At 39.0% G+C, this 16,793-nt stretch overlaps 1 protein-coding gene across 2 annotated transcripts in view; it reads left to right on the top strand.

Moving 5' to 3' along the window:
- ablim3 (actin binding LIM protein family, member 3) overlaps positions 1 to 16,793 on the top strand; it is an 87,028-nt gene that overhangs the window by 31,409 nt on the left and 38,826 nt on the right. For both annotated transcript variants that reach the window (XM_061901850.1, XM_061901851.1), the window contains exon 3: positions 14,982 to 15,165. In XM_061901850.1, the coding sequence (XP_061757834.1) occupies positions 14,982 to 15,165 (184 nt within the window). The remainder of the gene's footprint in view (positions 1 to 14,981; positions 15,166 to 16,793) is intronic.

The following is a 16,793-nucleotide window of genomic DNA, read 5'->3' as shown; positions in this document are numbered from 1 at the left end:
TATGTGTCACACTTGATAATTTTGCGATATTGCCATATTTTTGCTGAAAGGATTTAGTAGAGAACATCCACGATAAAGTTCGCAACTTTTGGTCGCTAATAAAAAAGCCTTGCCTTTACCGGAAGTAGCAGACGATGTGCGCGTGACGTCACTGGTTGTAGGTCTCCTCACATCCTCACATTGTTTATAATGTGAGCCTCCAGCAGCAAGAGCTATTTGGACCGAGAAAGCGTCAATTTCCCCATTAATTTGAGCGAGGATGAAAGATTCATGGATGAGGAAATAGACGGAATAGAAAAAAAAAAGGCAATTGCATTGGGAGCGATTCAGATGTTTTTAGACACATTTACTTGGATAATACTGGGAAATCCCTTATCTTTCTATTGTGTTGCTAGTTTTTCAGTGAGTCAAATAGTACCTGATAGTCGAAGGGGTGTGTACACGGGTATGTTGACGCCAGTCTCTGAGGTAAGTCATGGCAGCTGCAGCACGACAGAAGCTCCGCTGATCTCCGGTAATAGGCGACTTATTTCCACAATTTTTTTCACCGAAAACTGCCGGTCGACATGTTGTCGTGATCCTTGTTCGCTTGACCGCTCTGATCCATAGTAAAGCTTCACCTCTGGGAATTTTAAACAAGGAAACACTGTGTGTTTGTGTGGCTAAAGGCTAAAAGCTTCCCACCTCCACCTTTCTACGTTGACTTCTCTATCATTAATTGAACAAATTGCAAAAGATTCAGCAACACAGATGTCAAAAATACTGTGTAATTATGCAATGAAAAGAGACAACTTTTAGCTGTGTGTGGTGCTGTGCTAAAATGTCCCCTCCAACCAATAACGTCACAAACACGCGTCATCATTCCGCGACGTTTTCAACAGGAAACTCCGCGGGAAATTTAAAATTGTAATTTAGTAAACTAAAAAGGCCGTTTTGGCATGTGTTGCAATGTTAATATTTCATCATTGATGTATAAACTATCAGACTGCGTGGTCGGTAGTAGTGGGTTTCAGTAGGCCTTTAAGTCTGTCACAGCGCGCCTTTATCCATGATGCGCACTTTGGGTGGATTAAGCCTTAAATGTGGCCGTTCCCTGTCAATTCTGGCCTTCTGCACACTTACTTTCTCTCTTCCTTGCATCTGAGGCTGGAATAGGTCCAGTTCTCCAAGAAGGTGAAATAGTATATTGCACATACAGTTTGGGTGGGGTGTACATCACACATATTCAAATGATAAAATACAATTCCAGAAAACTATTAAAATCGATTTGGATCGCTTCAATTGAGACACCTGCAAACATCCATTGAGATGAGAATAACGGCACCATAATGCCACTCTGTATGTGACAATCTGTCACTTAATTTCTGATAGTTTTTCGTGTTTTGTACTTTATTTCCTGTTCAGTGCTCTTATTTTGTTATACTTCCTGTTTACTACGCTGAGCACTGTTTTTGTCACACTCGCCGTTGATTGGCAGCGGTCCTCAGCTGCTGTCAATCAACATAGGTCTATTTATGTTTCACTCGAGCACTCCTCAATGCTCGAAGTTAAAACCATGTTTGGAACATCTCCATGCAAAACTGCTTTCTGTTTATATCTTTTACTTTGATGAAATTAAAATCATCTTACCTGCTTTCTGCTCTCCTGGATTCTTGCATACTTGAGGTCACACAACTGCAGCCATGCGAAGTCCTAACACTGTATTAACTATCAAAAATCTAAATGCACATTGTTGGATCGTGAGTGCAACCACAGCGGAATGGAATACATGTACATTTCTGCAGTGTTTGAACATCCTAGAAGTTTATTACATACCATCGTGATCATTGACCCTGACTATTTAATAGAAAATACATATACCGTATAGAGCGCAGAGGTATTTAGGCCACACCCCCCCAAATTTGGAAGAAATAATAATGTTTACATATATTAGCCGCACTGGGCTATAAGCGGCAAATATATAGTATGAAAGGTTTTGTCAATACTGATGTGCAAATCTTAAATGTTTCCAAACGGTGCCTGTAACACGGCAGTAAAACAAACAAAATCAAATATCATCGTCACTCTTATATGAGGAGAGCACCACTCCCCGGATGAGGAAACGCATTTTCACATTTAACCATGGAAAAAAAGCTTGTGTAGCGGGCATACACACAATGCATCACCATGGCAACGCATGTTGACGTGATAAGCACTACCTGGATAACTTCAGTTTATTCAAATTGAACGTGTTATCTTTTTCATGGATTTCAATGAGATTTACGAGTTTTAGAAAAACTCCTCGCGCTACACTTTTCTCGCTATTGGAAAATAAGGCGTTACGACATAATCCGCCTCATTAATAATGAGCCTGCCTTCATTCCAGATTCAAACACTTTTGCCTCACTTAGAACTTGTCCGCAGGCTGAATGGGAGAATTCAGATGAAAGGAACATTCGTAACTTCGAGCACGTAGAAAAACACTTAAGAGCAAACAGGAGAATAAGGCTTTAGGTGCATATATCCAATGTTTAAATGCATACATTATTCAAAATTGAATATACATTACTGACAATACAAAACCTAAACATAAAAAAAAAGAGAATACAATGATTTGCAAATCCTTTACAACTTATATTCAATTGAATAGACTGCAAAGACAAGATATTTAATGTTCGAACTGAGAAACTATATGTTTTTTTGGCAAATAATCATCAACTTAGTAGCAGCAACACATTGCAAATATATTGGCACGGGGGCATTTTTACCACTGTGTTACATGGCCTTTCCTTTTAACAACACTCAGTAAATGTTTGGGAACTGAGGGGACAAATTTGTTAAGCTTTTCAGGTGGAATTCTTTCCCATTCTTGCTTGATGTACAGCTTAAGTTGTTCAACAGTCCGGAGTCTCCGTTGTGGTATTTTAGGCTTCATATTGCACCACTTATTTTCAATGAGGGACAGGTTTGGACTACAGGCAGGCCAGTCTAGTACCTGCACTCTTTTACTATGAAGACACGCTGTTGGAACACGTGGCTTGGCATTATCTTACTAAAATAAGCAGGGGCGTCCATGATTTTTACTCAATCATGGCACCTACCTGTTCCAAATAAGTGTTTGATGAGCATTCCTCAACTTTATCAGTCTTTTCTGCCACTTCTGCCAGCTTTTTTGAAACATGTTGCAGGTATCAAATGTTTGCGAAAAATAGCAAAGTTTTCATTTTGAACATTAAGTATCTTGTCTTTGCAGTCTATTCAATTGATTACAGGTTGAAAAGGATTTTCAAATCATTGTATTTTGTTATTATTTACGATATACACAATGTGCCAATTTGACTGGATTTAGGGTTTGTACTTGTTACAGGTTGCTGAGTTTGAGGCGGAGTACAACCAAACATTTTATGTGAACGCATATTGTCGTCTGTACCGGTGAAAAAACTAACGTCAAGTGTCGTTCCGTCACAACAGTTGCCATTATTTTTGTCTCATGTCGGCGCTCAATTAATAGTTGTCAATGTAGTGGCACAAAAAATGGCACCAATATCTTTTTTGTTTGACGGTGTGGTTACTATTGTTTCCGTCAGCATTAGGGCTAAACGACTATTTTAATAATCGACTTATCATCGACAAGCTCAAATATTAGTCAACTAGTGGGATTATGAAGATTTTCATTTGCTCAAATTTGAACATCGTCTTTTAAATTCACCTTGAGTTTTTACCGCAAAAATCATTGTTTTGCCATCCATCCATTGTTTTGCATATCAAATAATGATCATCCACTACTTCAACACCCCCAGGTGGTTATCAACTTTATCTAATTACTCAAATTTCCCACCCAGAAAACAGTTTTTACCTGTTAAACTGAGTAAGCCAACATTTAACTGAACGCATTATTGCTGACATGGCTGACGACTCATAGTATTTTTTTTTTAAATACCCTTGATTTTGCACAAATTGAGAAAAGTCCATGTATACCTTCAACATTTGCATTTCTTAATATGAGACATTGTGGAAAATTTGGGATTTTCATCCCCCACCGTACCAAATGCCCTGAAAATTTCACAGAAGAAGTAAAACTATAGTATTACAGTTTCAGCAGAAGGATGTCAAGGTACTGGACAAACTATGTTATTTTAGCATAGAGCAACACGGTGAACAGCTGTACTGTATAATGAGCTTAGAAGACAGTCACAGTGAGAGCCACAACAATCATGTGTCGTCGTGATAGAGGGTTGTGCTAATGGAGATAAAGTGGAAGCCTTCTGGTCAGGCTTACAAATATTTTGTAGCAGACACTGAAAAGTTTTTAAAAAAATAACACAAGAAAAAAGTGGGAATGTGTCAGGGCTATTTTGGGATTCCAGCCTAGGCCGACTTGAGATGGGAATTTTAATTGCGTCTGTTGGCGGGAGATATACTACCCAATCATCCAGACCCCCTGTTGGTGTCTAATCAGTATGGTTCTAATGACCACAGCTGCAGACACCAGGCTTCGTGTTAACCCTAATCACCAGGCTTGTGATCTCTCAATGTTAAGTTCTTACGTTCCCAAACAGGAGAAACATGAAGGAAAAAGACACAAATTTACTTGGCTTCATTAGCATGCCACTCAGGGAATGATCATAAAATGAGCAGGAAGAATTAAATCAAGCCTTTAACGTACTTAGTGTTGCCTAATGTATTTCATTTGGGAGCCAATTGTTGATAAATCTGATTGTGCTTGGTAAAATAAAAGACTGTTATCACACTAATGGGTCTTCTTATGTCTGTATTGCCAAATATTGAGACTGCAAGTCTTCAGACATTTACAGGGCAATGAAAGAGAGCATAAAAGTTCGAGTCTGGTATGATTTGACTGCTGCTTCATGGATGACTGTTGATAACATGTGCTGCTGGTTGTGCAGCTATAACTCAAGTATTTATTCTGCAAGCCTTAAGCCATGTCTCTGCAGGGAAAATGACTTTCTGAAGTTCCAAACCAACTTTATCCACACTGCTGGCAATACAAACTTAAAAAGGCTTGCAACTTTTGCTTCAAGACTGTGGAAAAGTTTTGCAGGTCAGAGTGTGTCTTACATTTGCGTGAATACACACTTACTGGCAGAATGGTGGCAGAGTGGTTAGAAGTGCTACCTCACTCCAGGGTTTTGTGAAGATTTGTTCTGGCTGTGCTTGCGCTGGATTTCTGTAGGTGCTCATTTTTAAAAGCATTTCATAGATAAAACCTTTTAAGGTAATTTAAGATGGCGGTGTGACACAAGATTTGGATTAGGTCTCTACTTTTTCTCAATGATCAAATACAGATAACATATACAGAAACATTGCATGTGTGACAAATCTGACCTTCACCTTTATTGAATTTCAATTGGGACGTTGCTGTTCAAAATATTTTGAAAAATGTACTTAAAATATATTTTTATTTCAATCACCTATGTAAAGTCTATGTGTTTTTGTCATGCAGGATAACTAATATAAAACATAATGGCGAAGCAAGACAGATTTATTTTTAAAGCACAGATTGTACATAAAACAATTCAAAGTGCTTCAAGGAGGCGAATAAAATGATTATAAAAATATGGTTAGTATGACCTTATAAAAGCAAAAAATGTTGATGAAATACTTTAGGTTGTCATTTGCTCAACCAAAAAGTGATATCAGCCTAGATTTAAACATTGCAAAAGTTGAAATCTCACATCTTTTGCAAGACTGTTCCAGATTTTAGCAGCATTCAACTGAAACGCAGCCTCACCGTCTTTAAACCTAACTCTGAACACCAGCCCGCGATAGTTCATATTACGGGCAGAACCAGATATTCCCACCTAGTTTTCTAAAATCTATAATTAGATGTGTCAAATGCAGCACTCGGTTCAAACAGAACTAAAGCTCAATCCGAATACTCCCTCTTGTTTTAGGCATTCCCCCTTTGTTTTGCGCGTTCATGTCAATCAAGTGGTCTCCAAATTCTAAGGTAAGGGGGAAGGGTCAAGCGTAAAGGCCGCAGAGCTCTCTAAATGAAGTGAGCTCGGGGACCTCCCTAAAATATCAAGCGAGAAGGGACTTTTCCAACATTACACTATGCCTGCTAAAAACGATGTCATGCAGAAAACAAACAAAGAGAAGCCTATAAATGTAAGTATCCATCCATCCATTTTCTACCGCTTGTCCCTTTTGGGGTGGCGGGGGGTCGCTGGAGCCTATCTCAGCTGCATTCGGACGGTAGGTGGTGTACACCCTGGACAAGTCGCCACATCATCGCAGGGCCAACACAGATAGACAGGCAACATTCACAAGTAATACGCTTAAATATTGATCTTCATATTATTGACGCTCAGAGTTTTGTTCAGATGTTCACTTGTTGCTACTCCATTTCTTAAAAATGTGTTGTTGTATTTTCTATCGCATGTTATAACGATCAGGTGGAAAAAAAGAGCCCAAACAAAGCCAAACATCACCTGCGACAGTTTCTTGAAAGTAGACAAACATTTGTCACATCTGCTTTAAGTCATTGCCGGCAAACGGCGAGGGTTGATGACGTAGCAAAACTCAAGCGACGTCCAGATTGTTAGGGGCGTCTTTTCAACATTTTGCCATAGCACTAGATTCCATAATCAAGGTGTGGGAGGGGGTTAAGAAGATTGGCGAAGGAGGAAGAAGGAGATTTCGGATGAAGCGTAAGAATTTGCCTGCGTCTGTGTTCTTAGGGATATCATTTGTCACCTTGATCAGAGCTGTTCCAGTTTTGTGGAGGGGCCTAAACACCTGATTGGAGAATATTAAATACATTGTTATCCAAGAGAAAGTCACTAAGCTGTTGGGAAAAAACTTTTATTTAGACTTTGCCCAAAAATGGCAAATTTGACAGGTAAATCTGGATAATTCAGTAGATCTGTCATGTTTTGTGGTCACGTTCTGTTTTGTTTTGGATTCATTGGGCACTCTTGTTTGTTTTTGTCACCATGCCAACCAATCAGTTCACCTGTCATGTCACGCACCTGGTTCATTTGGACTCATGCACCTGCTAAACATCACAGCATTATTTAAACCTTTAGTTGCCAGGCAGTCAGCCTGGTGACATCACCTTCTACTCACCCTCCACACCCATGTATCCATGCCAAAGACCCATGTTCCTTTCTTGTTCCAAGTAAGTTTTTTGTTATTCATGCCATAGTGCAAGTTTTTTTTTTTTTTTATGTCCATAGTTTTGCCTTAGTGCAAGTTTTTGTTCTCATAGTCCAGTTTTTGTACCTCCTCTGAGAGCGCCTTTTGTTTATACCCTTGTTTTTGTAATACCTTTTGAGTGTTAAAATTAAATTATGTTCAGACATTCTACCGTTGTCCGGAAAAGTCTGTTTGCGTCCTGGGAGAACAAACCCCGCCGCAAGTTGTGACCCCTCCGCCATGACAAGATCTTTCACAAAGTTATTATTTCAGTAGTTAAATTAAAAATAATGTAAGTACCGTATTTTTTGGAGTATAAGTCGCACCTGCCGAAAATGCATAATAAAAAAGGAAAATATATATATATATAAGTCGCACTGGAGTATAAGTCGCATTTTTGGGGGGAAATTGATTTGATAAAACCCAACACCAAGAATAGACATTTGAAAGGCAATTTAAAATAAATAAATAATAGTGAACAACAGGCTGAATAAGTGTACGTTAAAAGACACATAAATAACCAACTGAGAATGTGCCTGGTATGTTAACGTAACATATTATGGTAAGAGTCATTCAAATAACTATAACATATAGAACATGCTATACGTTTACCAAACAATCTGTCACTCCAATGAAATCTTATACGTCTTGTCTCTTACGTGAACGAGCTAAATATTATTATTTGATATTTTACAGTAATGTTTAAATAATTTCACACATAACTCGCAACCCCGGCCAAACTGAAAAAAACTGCGACTTATAGTCCGAAAAATACGGTATTATATTCTATATATTTACTTTTTAAGAAAGTATTTTTGAATTTCTTAGTAATTTTTATTATTATAAACTACAGTTTATAAAAATAAAATGTTGCATTTAATATTTTGATAAAGCAAAACTGCAAACATTTCCGAGGCTTTATTTGGTGTCTTAGGCCATGTACACATCAACAAAGATTCTGAATAAACGCATACTTATCTCTGCATTTAGGCCTCTTGTCCATACGCAGACGCATACTTTTGTCTTTAAAAACGCAGACTTTTGCAAAAGCTGGCCAAAGTGTAGAGTTCCAAAACTCTCCGCTTAGCGTGTGCGTGTACACGGCACAAACAGAGACTTGTGATGACGTCACAGTTGTCATTTCCAAACTCAACAACAATGCCTTGCTGGCTTTAAACATACTGTAAGAGGACTTAATGTATGTTTGAACGTAAAAATGCGGCTCTTTTCACTCAACATTAATAAAAAAGACACATCAAAGTGGGTTTTGCGACACTCCCGCCGGCACTAATGACAGTCAGCTGTTTCGGATATGATCACTGTGGAACCTCCACCTGATGGGACAACTTTTACAAGCAAGACTTTGTGTTTCATAAGAAAGGTGCAAACGTATCTTATGTTTTTAGTCCTTGTTTAACGACAGATCATGAAGTTAACTTACGTGTGTTGCTTACCTTTTGGTAGATGGAGCCTGGCGCGACTGGGCACGCCCGTAAAAACCCACCAAGCAACTAAAAAAAACATCATGTAGTGTCCACTTGTAGTGTGTACTGATGTTAAAGACAATATACACTTCATTACACATGTAATATGTAACTATATCAATGATTAAATGTGTTATAATTCCCTTAAACATGCAAAACGGTTTCCTTGGCTCATTAGTGCGTGCTGATTTTAGAAATAATGTACACTTCACTGCACATGTAATACATCTCCATGTTGCTGAACATGTTATAAATTTATGAGTGTTGGGTTTCAGCAGCACAGGTGTGCATTCACTCTTTATTAATGTTGCCAGGGCTCTGTGTACGTGCTGGCTGGTTTAAAAGATAATGTGCCTGTCATTGTTCGTCTAAAGTCGATCAAAATACACATAATAGAAGTTGTAATGTCACCAAGTCAGCTATTGCTGCTTTTTCCAGGCTTCTGATTGGACAAAATGTGCATGACAGCAGGTGTATGCGTTTGTGTGTAGACATCGACAGTTTTGAAACTACACTTGTGTGGATGGAGACTTAACCCCAAATATGTGTTTTTTAAACTGTCCGTGTTTGTGGACATGGCCTTAGTCTGAACTGAGCTTCTCGATATCAAATATTTTTCCAAGAATATTCTAATGTTTTTAGATGTACCTGTATATATACACGTATAAATCGACTTTATAAGGAGGTTTTACCAAACCAAAACCAATTAACAGCCAGCACAAATTATGCCACTTGCACAATAATCACAATAAAAATTAGAAAGGTACCTGTCTTTCGGGCTTTTTTGAAATGTGTCTGTTTCCTATAGTAACCAAGAAACGGCGACATTCCTTGCAGTGTTAAAGCCAATCATTCATTTTGGCACAAACGTGATTAACCAGAACAGATTAGACCTTCCAATCCAGTTGCAGTCAGCCAGCTGCGAGTCGGTCAGGCGTCCATATGCTAATGAACCACATTAGGTTACGTCTGCATATTCCCGTTATTTGACAATCTGGAAAGCAGAAGGGAGAGAAAGGGTTTCCATGCATTTCAAATTGCATTTGTTTTTTTGACTTTCCCTTTTCCATGACTGTATCAGATAGCCTGTGATTAAGGTTTCTGGTTGGAGCTTAAGATAGACTACATCAAAATGTGGTGGGAACACTTTGAGGGCAGTGGCTCAGAAAATGTGGTTGACACATATTTTCAAGTGCTGTAGTCCCGTTTTTCCACTTGCCTCCCTTCTCTCCTTGTGTACTTTTGCAGCCACTTCGCCACAGTGCCAATGACCTGTCATGATGATAAAGATCCATCATCACATCTCACCATACATGCTGTCACATTTCATCATCTTATCTGTGCATTTGCACTCTGTCAGCGCAAAAGAGATTTATGTGTTTCCAACAGCCTGCTGCTGCTGAGATTGTTTTGTTCCTAAGTGAGGGCACATTGATCTTTTATTATGCTGTTAAGTCAATATGTTCCTAATAAACTGCTTGAGATTAAATGAGCCCCTTTAAAGGGTTTTACACTTGTGTTGTGTGTTAGCGCAGTGTCATTCACCTCCGAATTAGCTTTATGGAGCAGAAATTCTAACCTTTACTGGTATGTCTGTGGTCGGGGCAGACTTTCCACCTCTGCTGATGCTGACATCTGCTAGCAGGATTACACAAACTAGTAGCTGTAGGATTCATTTTAATCCTCATTACCACACTTCCTTTTAAATTGTAAACGCTTTAGAATAATTGGTGTATTGCAAGATGTGTTAGTACCCACAAGTGCGGAAGGTTTTAGGCCCTTTCAAATACGAATATTGTCAGCAATAGGAAACTGAGCTACATTATTGCATTAATTGCAGTGGTTTCCACACATTGATTGATCTGTACGGCCCGCCACTGATACATTTTGAACTCCACAAATAGATTGGTTAGGAATTCTCCATGTTTTTGCACGTTAATAATGAAACATGATAAACATGAAACATTATTTTGAAACCTTCTGTGTTTGTTTATTTTACACTGACCACTTTTTATTTTACCAGTGCAGACATATTTGCTAATGTGAGTTTTAGTTGTCTTTTGACGACATTGTAGTCAGAATGAGCACTATATTTATTTAAGTACTTAGCATCTTACTGCTAAACCAATTGGGGCAGCACGGTGGCAGAGAGGGGTTAGTGTGTCTGCCTCACAATACGAAGGTCCTGAGTAGGCCTGGGTTCAATCCCAGGCTCGGGATCTTTCTGTGTGGAGTTCGTATGTCCTCCCTGTGAATGCGTGGGTTCCCTCCGGGTACTCTGGCTTCCACCCACCTCCAAAGACATGCACCTGGGGATAGGTTGATTGGCAACACTAAATTGGCCCTAGTGTGTGAATGTGAGTGTGAATGTTGTCTGTCTATCTGTGTTGGCCCTGCGATCAGGTGGCGATTTGTCCAGGGTGTACTCCGCCTTCCGCCCAAATGCGGCTGGGATAGGCTCCAGCACCCCCGCTTGGGACAGGCGGTAGAAAATGGATGGATGGATGGATGGATGGACGCTAAACAAATTAGACCTCGTCCACATGGGAACATTTTAGGTTGTAAAAGTAACGTATTGTATGTGAACATGACAATGGCGTCCGACATGCTCTGGAACAATATCTTTTGAGAACAAGTTCCAAAAAGAGAAAATCTGATGATTTTGCTCTTTGCCAGCAAACCACTCAATTTTGAACAAAAAAGAACCACACAGGCAACCACCGCTAAGAAGAACAACTGCAATGACGGACAGCAGAGCTGTGGTTGTTTTGTAATCTGATATAACTTGCAGAAGTAGTTCTACTTTGTCATCGTATCCAGACGAGAGACTCAGGTTTCTTTCTTCTTATTGTGTTCGTTCGTTGTTTAGCGAAAAATGGACTTAATGCGAATGGCTTTTTTTTCTCCTATTGTTTTGGTCTGTTTAGTGGCTCCGTCTGAATTCTGTTTAATAGCGCTACAGGTATGTGTGGCGTATGAATTACATTGTTTTCAACAAGTAATCCATTCCCGTCTGAAGATGAATATTTATTAATCTGTTGTGTGTGTGTGTGTGTGTGTGTGTGTGGACACTTTTTTTTTTTTTTTTTTCAACCAGCCAAAAACAACCATGAGCGTTCTTGTTTAAACAAGGCGATGGCTTTTCCGGCTAACATGCAAAGTCTACTCTAGGACTACAGTTTAATTAGCACCTTCCATCCATCCCATCCATTTTCTACTACTTATTCCCTTTTGGGGTCGCGGGGGGCGCTGTCGCCTATCTCAGCTACATTCGGGCGGAAGGCGGTGTACACCCTGGACAAGTAGCCACCTCATCGCAGGGCCAATTAATTAATTGCCACCTATTCTATGCAATTATGTTTGCCGCTATTGTTATTATTTATATACAGTTTACCGGCATATGCATATAAGATGCAGACATTACGTCTATTCAATTAGATTACAGAATATCCGTCCATCCATCCATTTTCTACCGCTTGTCCCTTTGAGGGTCGCGGAGGGTGCTAGAACCTATGTCAGCTGCATTCAGGCTGTCGGCGGGGTATACCCTGGACAACACAGATAGACAACAACATTCCCACTCACATTCACACACTAGGGCCAATTTAGTGTTGTCAATCAACCTATCCCCAGGTGCATGTCTTTGGAGGTGGGAGGAAGCCGGACTACCCGGGGGGAACCCACGTAGTCACGGGAAGAACATGCAAACTCCACACAGAAAGATCGCGAGCCCAGGATCAGAGAATAAAAACAATATATATTGTACTGGTGTATTTCAGATATCTAACTACCGTAATGGACCATATACACGCCAAAGTCCACCAATACCAGTGGTCAATAATTCCATACACCAGTGTGAGAGTTAAATGCTCAAAACTACCTGTTCGTTCTCGCTCATAAACACATTCTATAATTTCCATTATTTTGTGTCTGATATTATGCATTCATGGCAAGTTACATAGTCCCTAACACCAACTCAGTGCCACAGAAAGGTTATGGTTCTGTGTCAAGTATCAAGTGCCCATTCCTTGTATTTTGTTCATATAGGTAACTGCTCTATTAAGGGCTATACTTGTTAACTTTTGGAGCAATTCATTGTTTTTTATGGTAACATGCAGCATGGAAAAATATTAATAGTTTTCTTCATCGTGTCAACATTTCACCAGAAGTACTGTGAATGCTCACAATCTATAACAATCCATATGGCTTTAGTTAATATTTGACTGTTGAATAAATGTACAGTGCCTACCTTGTCCTGTTACTGTCTGTATTTGATTTTCAAGTCATGAGACTTTTATTAGTGTTACCTTTTTTTTTTTTCCAGGAGAAGGTTACAACGTTTGTCAATTCCTTTTGTTGGTTAACCACATAAATTGGGAGAAACCAGACACTGCAGTATTTACCACCCTAGCCACGATTCTGAATAACCTTTTTACCTCTTCTGTTAAACCCACTGGAATTTACTCGCAGTTACATGGTAAAAACTTGAAGAGCATACTGTCTTTTTAGCATTCACATTTTTAGGTTAACACATACCTGACACAAACACACGCTATGTAAACTTCATCCCGTTTACTGGTGCTGATGATGGGGACTGTTGTTTTGTCTCCATCTTTACAAATTATTGTACAGCCACACACAAAACGACTGTTCCACTGATTAAATCATTATATTGCCACAAGAGCAAATTGGGTCATTGCAGTCTTACGCTTACGCTGAATAACGTCTCTCACGACTCTTTGTAAAGACAAACACACATACACAGTGCACAACAAACCACTAATTGACAATACACAAGATGATAAAACCGAACAAAAATAAAAATTACCAAGATGTTAGCATTAAAGAAATCAGTCATTGGGACTATTTATTTGTCATTCTCATCTTAAAATAAAAATGTTTAGGGATGCCAGCAATAGAGAGCAGGAGGCATGGCAGCTCAAGTAAAATAATATTTGGCTTAGTTTTTTTAAACTGATAAACCTTTGCTATATGTGAAGGATTTGCATTTGATAATGTGATGCAATATATGTATGGTTTATTTTTGTGTAAAAATCCACTCTGATACATTATCCGGCATTCCAAACTTTTCAGACGTACTTATAAGTTTTTACTCCTGCACATGCATTGTACTCGGTTGTACCTATACACAATGTGGAAGTGCTGTATCAGGAGGTTGCTGTGTTTTTGAGTAATGCCTGGTTTCATAGTATGCCTTTTGAACCGTCAGGCCCGAGAACTTCAGAAAAATTCCACAAGGTCTTGTGAATTTCTCATGTCACAACTCCAGTAAGTCTGGGTATGGCAACTTGTGACTTGCCCAGGAGGAACTGCGGATCGGTACTGTTTGTGGCTTTATCTTGTAAAAGAAAGACAAAGATAGTTTTTTGGATTTATAAATTGTGCATCATCTCATTTGTTTCCCATGGAAACCAGCGTAAGACAGCAATTGGTAAATGGTTTTGCTTTTTGGGGAGCTAAAGACCTACTTCACAGCCACTGCTCCTCTGGTTTTGCCATTTCACATACAACTGTTATGTGAATAAAGCACAGTTCTCCATTATTCATTCAATATGCAATTTATGTTTGTTTTTTTACTGTTGACTATTAACACATTTGAGGTCAAGGTAGGCGTGTTTCTTAGTGGTTCTAAGCAGTGGCGTTGATTGGGGGGCTGAAACTGACAACCTTCACCCCCAACAATGCCTACCATCATAGATCAAGAGGAGAATAATGCAAATGTATCCTGTATAGAACCTTGATATTCATAAAGTATTGTATTTGTTTATTAAAGTGGTAAATGTTAAAAACTATCCAGCAATTTCAGAATGTGTTGGGTTAAGAGCATTACAATCGATTTTAAATCAAATATTCAAAATTGTTTTTTACAGTACATACATTAATAAAACTCATGTATGCCTGAATGTAAACAACAGTAAAGCAAACAACTAAATCTGACATTATTTTCCTTGGATTTTAAAACAGTGATTTAGCCTCCTAGTAGTCCAAGTTCTAAGCAATAATTGTTAAATACATATTCAGGAAAGCCCTCCAAGAATAAAATACACAGTTATGCATCAATACCATTAGTTTATTTCAAAGTTGTTTTATTCTTCTATTGTAAAACAACGCCCGTCAACGCCATAAAGAGTGAGTCATAAACACAACCTTTTGGGTCACTTTAACTGCTTTAAAATACCCACACCCAAAATAGAAAATTCAAAAATATTAGCATGCTAGATTCATGTATTAATTTTTACACTTGTAGACATAGAACTATTTAAGTAAAACATACAGAAATGTTGTTTTGTGCCGAATGCAAACCCTAGCAACATTTGTCCACTCCCCTCTCCACAGTATGTAACTGTGATCTGGCAAGGTCAGGCTTCTTCCAGAAAAAGGGCGAGTACATCTGCACAGCGGACTACCAGCGTCTGTACGGGACACGGTGCAACTGTTGTGGCAACTTCATCACAGGCGAGGTGGTCTCGGCTCTGGGACGGACTTACCACCCAAAGTGCTTTGTCTGCAGCGTCTGCAGGTACACACTGAACACACTCACCATCACACAAGCACAGCCGTTGTTGAAGATGGGAGGGGAACACATCATTTATTATTCCTCAGCTGATAAATCAAGACAAATGATCAGTAAAATCAAACAATGTGTGATTCTCTATAAGAGTTTACCCAGTGTTTCAGACTACAGGAAAAGTAGGCCATCTTTCTTTTTGTCAGGCTTGATGTTTAGCTCCTTCTGACAAACCAGAGTTAGTTATTCAGTTCAGTTTTTGCTTTCCCTTACATTCTCACCCCTTCCACGTTGAGAAAGACAAGTTGAAACCAACTGTTTAGAGACAGTCAGTAGAGCAGTCATGTCAGGATGTGTCAACAGAAGGAGTCAGCATCAGTCCAAAGGGCGGATCGCTTCTTTCTGCCCTGTATTCCTTTTAACACAATGTTCGCAAGCCTTTTCTGACCTTTTCTTGGCATTTTCCACCCTTCAGTTAGGCAACAGATATATAGTATATCAATGAAAGGTACGGCATTGCTCAAGAGGTAGAAAGGGTCACCCAGTAACTGATGCGTTCAAGTCCTGCTAACTCAGCTGCTGCCGCTGTGTCCTTGAGCAGGATGCCCACATCCATGGTCGCACACACATTACCATTTCAATGACCAAGTTGCTAAATTATGACCTAGATTGTGTTACTGTATACGCCAAACAATGACTGTCCACTGCTCCTTCATAAGGATGAGTGAAATTCAGAGACAAAATTTCAAATTGTGCATGTGATAATAAAGTAAGCCCCTTTGTAGGATAAACTAACTGTAAAACATGTTAAAGTGTTCTTTAACACACTTAGTCAGCATAAGTTTGGTTTACTTATGCACGTTTTTTTTTCTTAGGTTTCAGATAAGCTCACCTACTTACTTATGAACTCGCATGCTGCCTTTGCTTTTGTTCCCTGAACAACGGCCAAGCATGACAGATATAAGCATGTCTGTAACGACAAAAAATTGTTAGTCAAAAAATGGCTAAATATCTATTTATGAGAATCTGGATTACAGACATTAACATTATCTGAAGCCAGGTTGTTTCTGTATTTCCTTATGTCCCTCCGGCATTAAAATACTGGTAATTTAGTATCTCATTGAACCATAGTGCTTGATGAGATCAAGAGTTGGGGTATAAGTATTACTCAAAAACTGAACCTTTGGAAGGGAGCTTGGCATGAGCCATTGTGTTTTGATGCAAAATCAAAAGTGTGGTTTCAGGATTTATTCTTGTATATATAATTTATCACAAAATTTAGTTTTTCCCCACCCTACTGCCCTGACATATTTAATCTGAATAATTACTTTACCTTACCCCGAAGTTATTTTCATTACTATCATCACCATCTTTCTTTATCATTTCACATCACAATGTCCTCTGCATCTTTATCATCATGGCCTCAACACCAATGAAATCAAAACAGGTTTTTGTGCTGATGCTTTCATTGGAAATGATCAAAAGAGCGTACTTAACTATGACCAGAAATAGCTTCCCTTTAGTGGCTCGTTAAACAACGCATTAAACATTTTAACTGTGTAACATTTTAAAGCGTTGCTGACAAAGCAAAACTCCCTGACAGAAAAAGTCTGGTATGGACAGAATCAACTATCACACAC

Source organism: Nerophis ophidion, linkage group LG05 (genome assembly GCF_033978795.1).
Source record: "Nerophis ophidion isolate RoL-2023_Sa linkage group LG05, RoL_Noph_v1.0, whole genome shotgun sequence".
NCBI classification, from domain to species: Eukaryota; Metazoa; Chordata; class Actinopteri; order Syngnathiformes; family Syngnathidae; genus Nerophis; species Nerophis ophidion.
The sequence above is the reverse complement of the archived record's forward strand: the minus strand, read 5'-3'. Positions and strand labels throughout refer to the sequence as shown.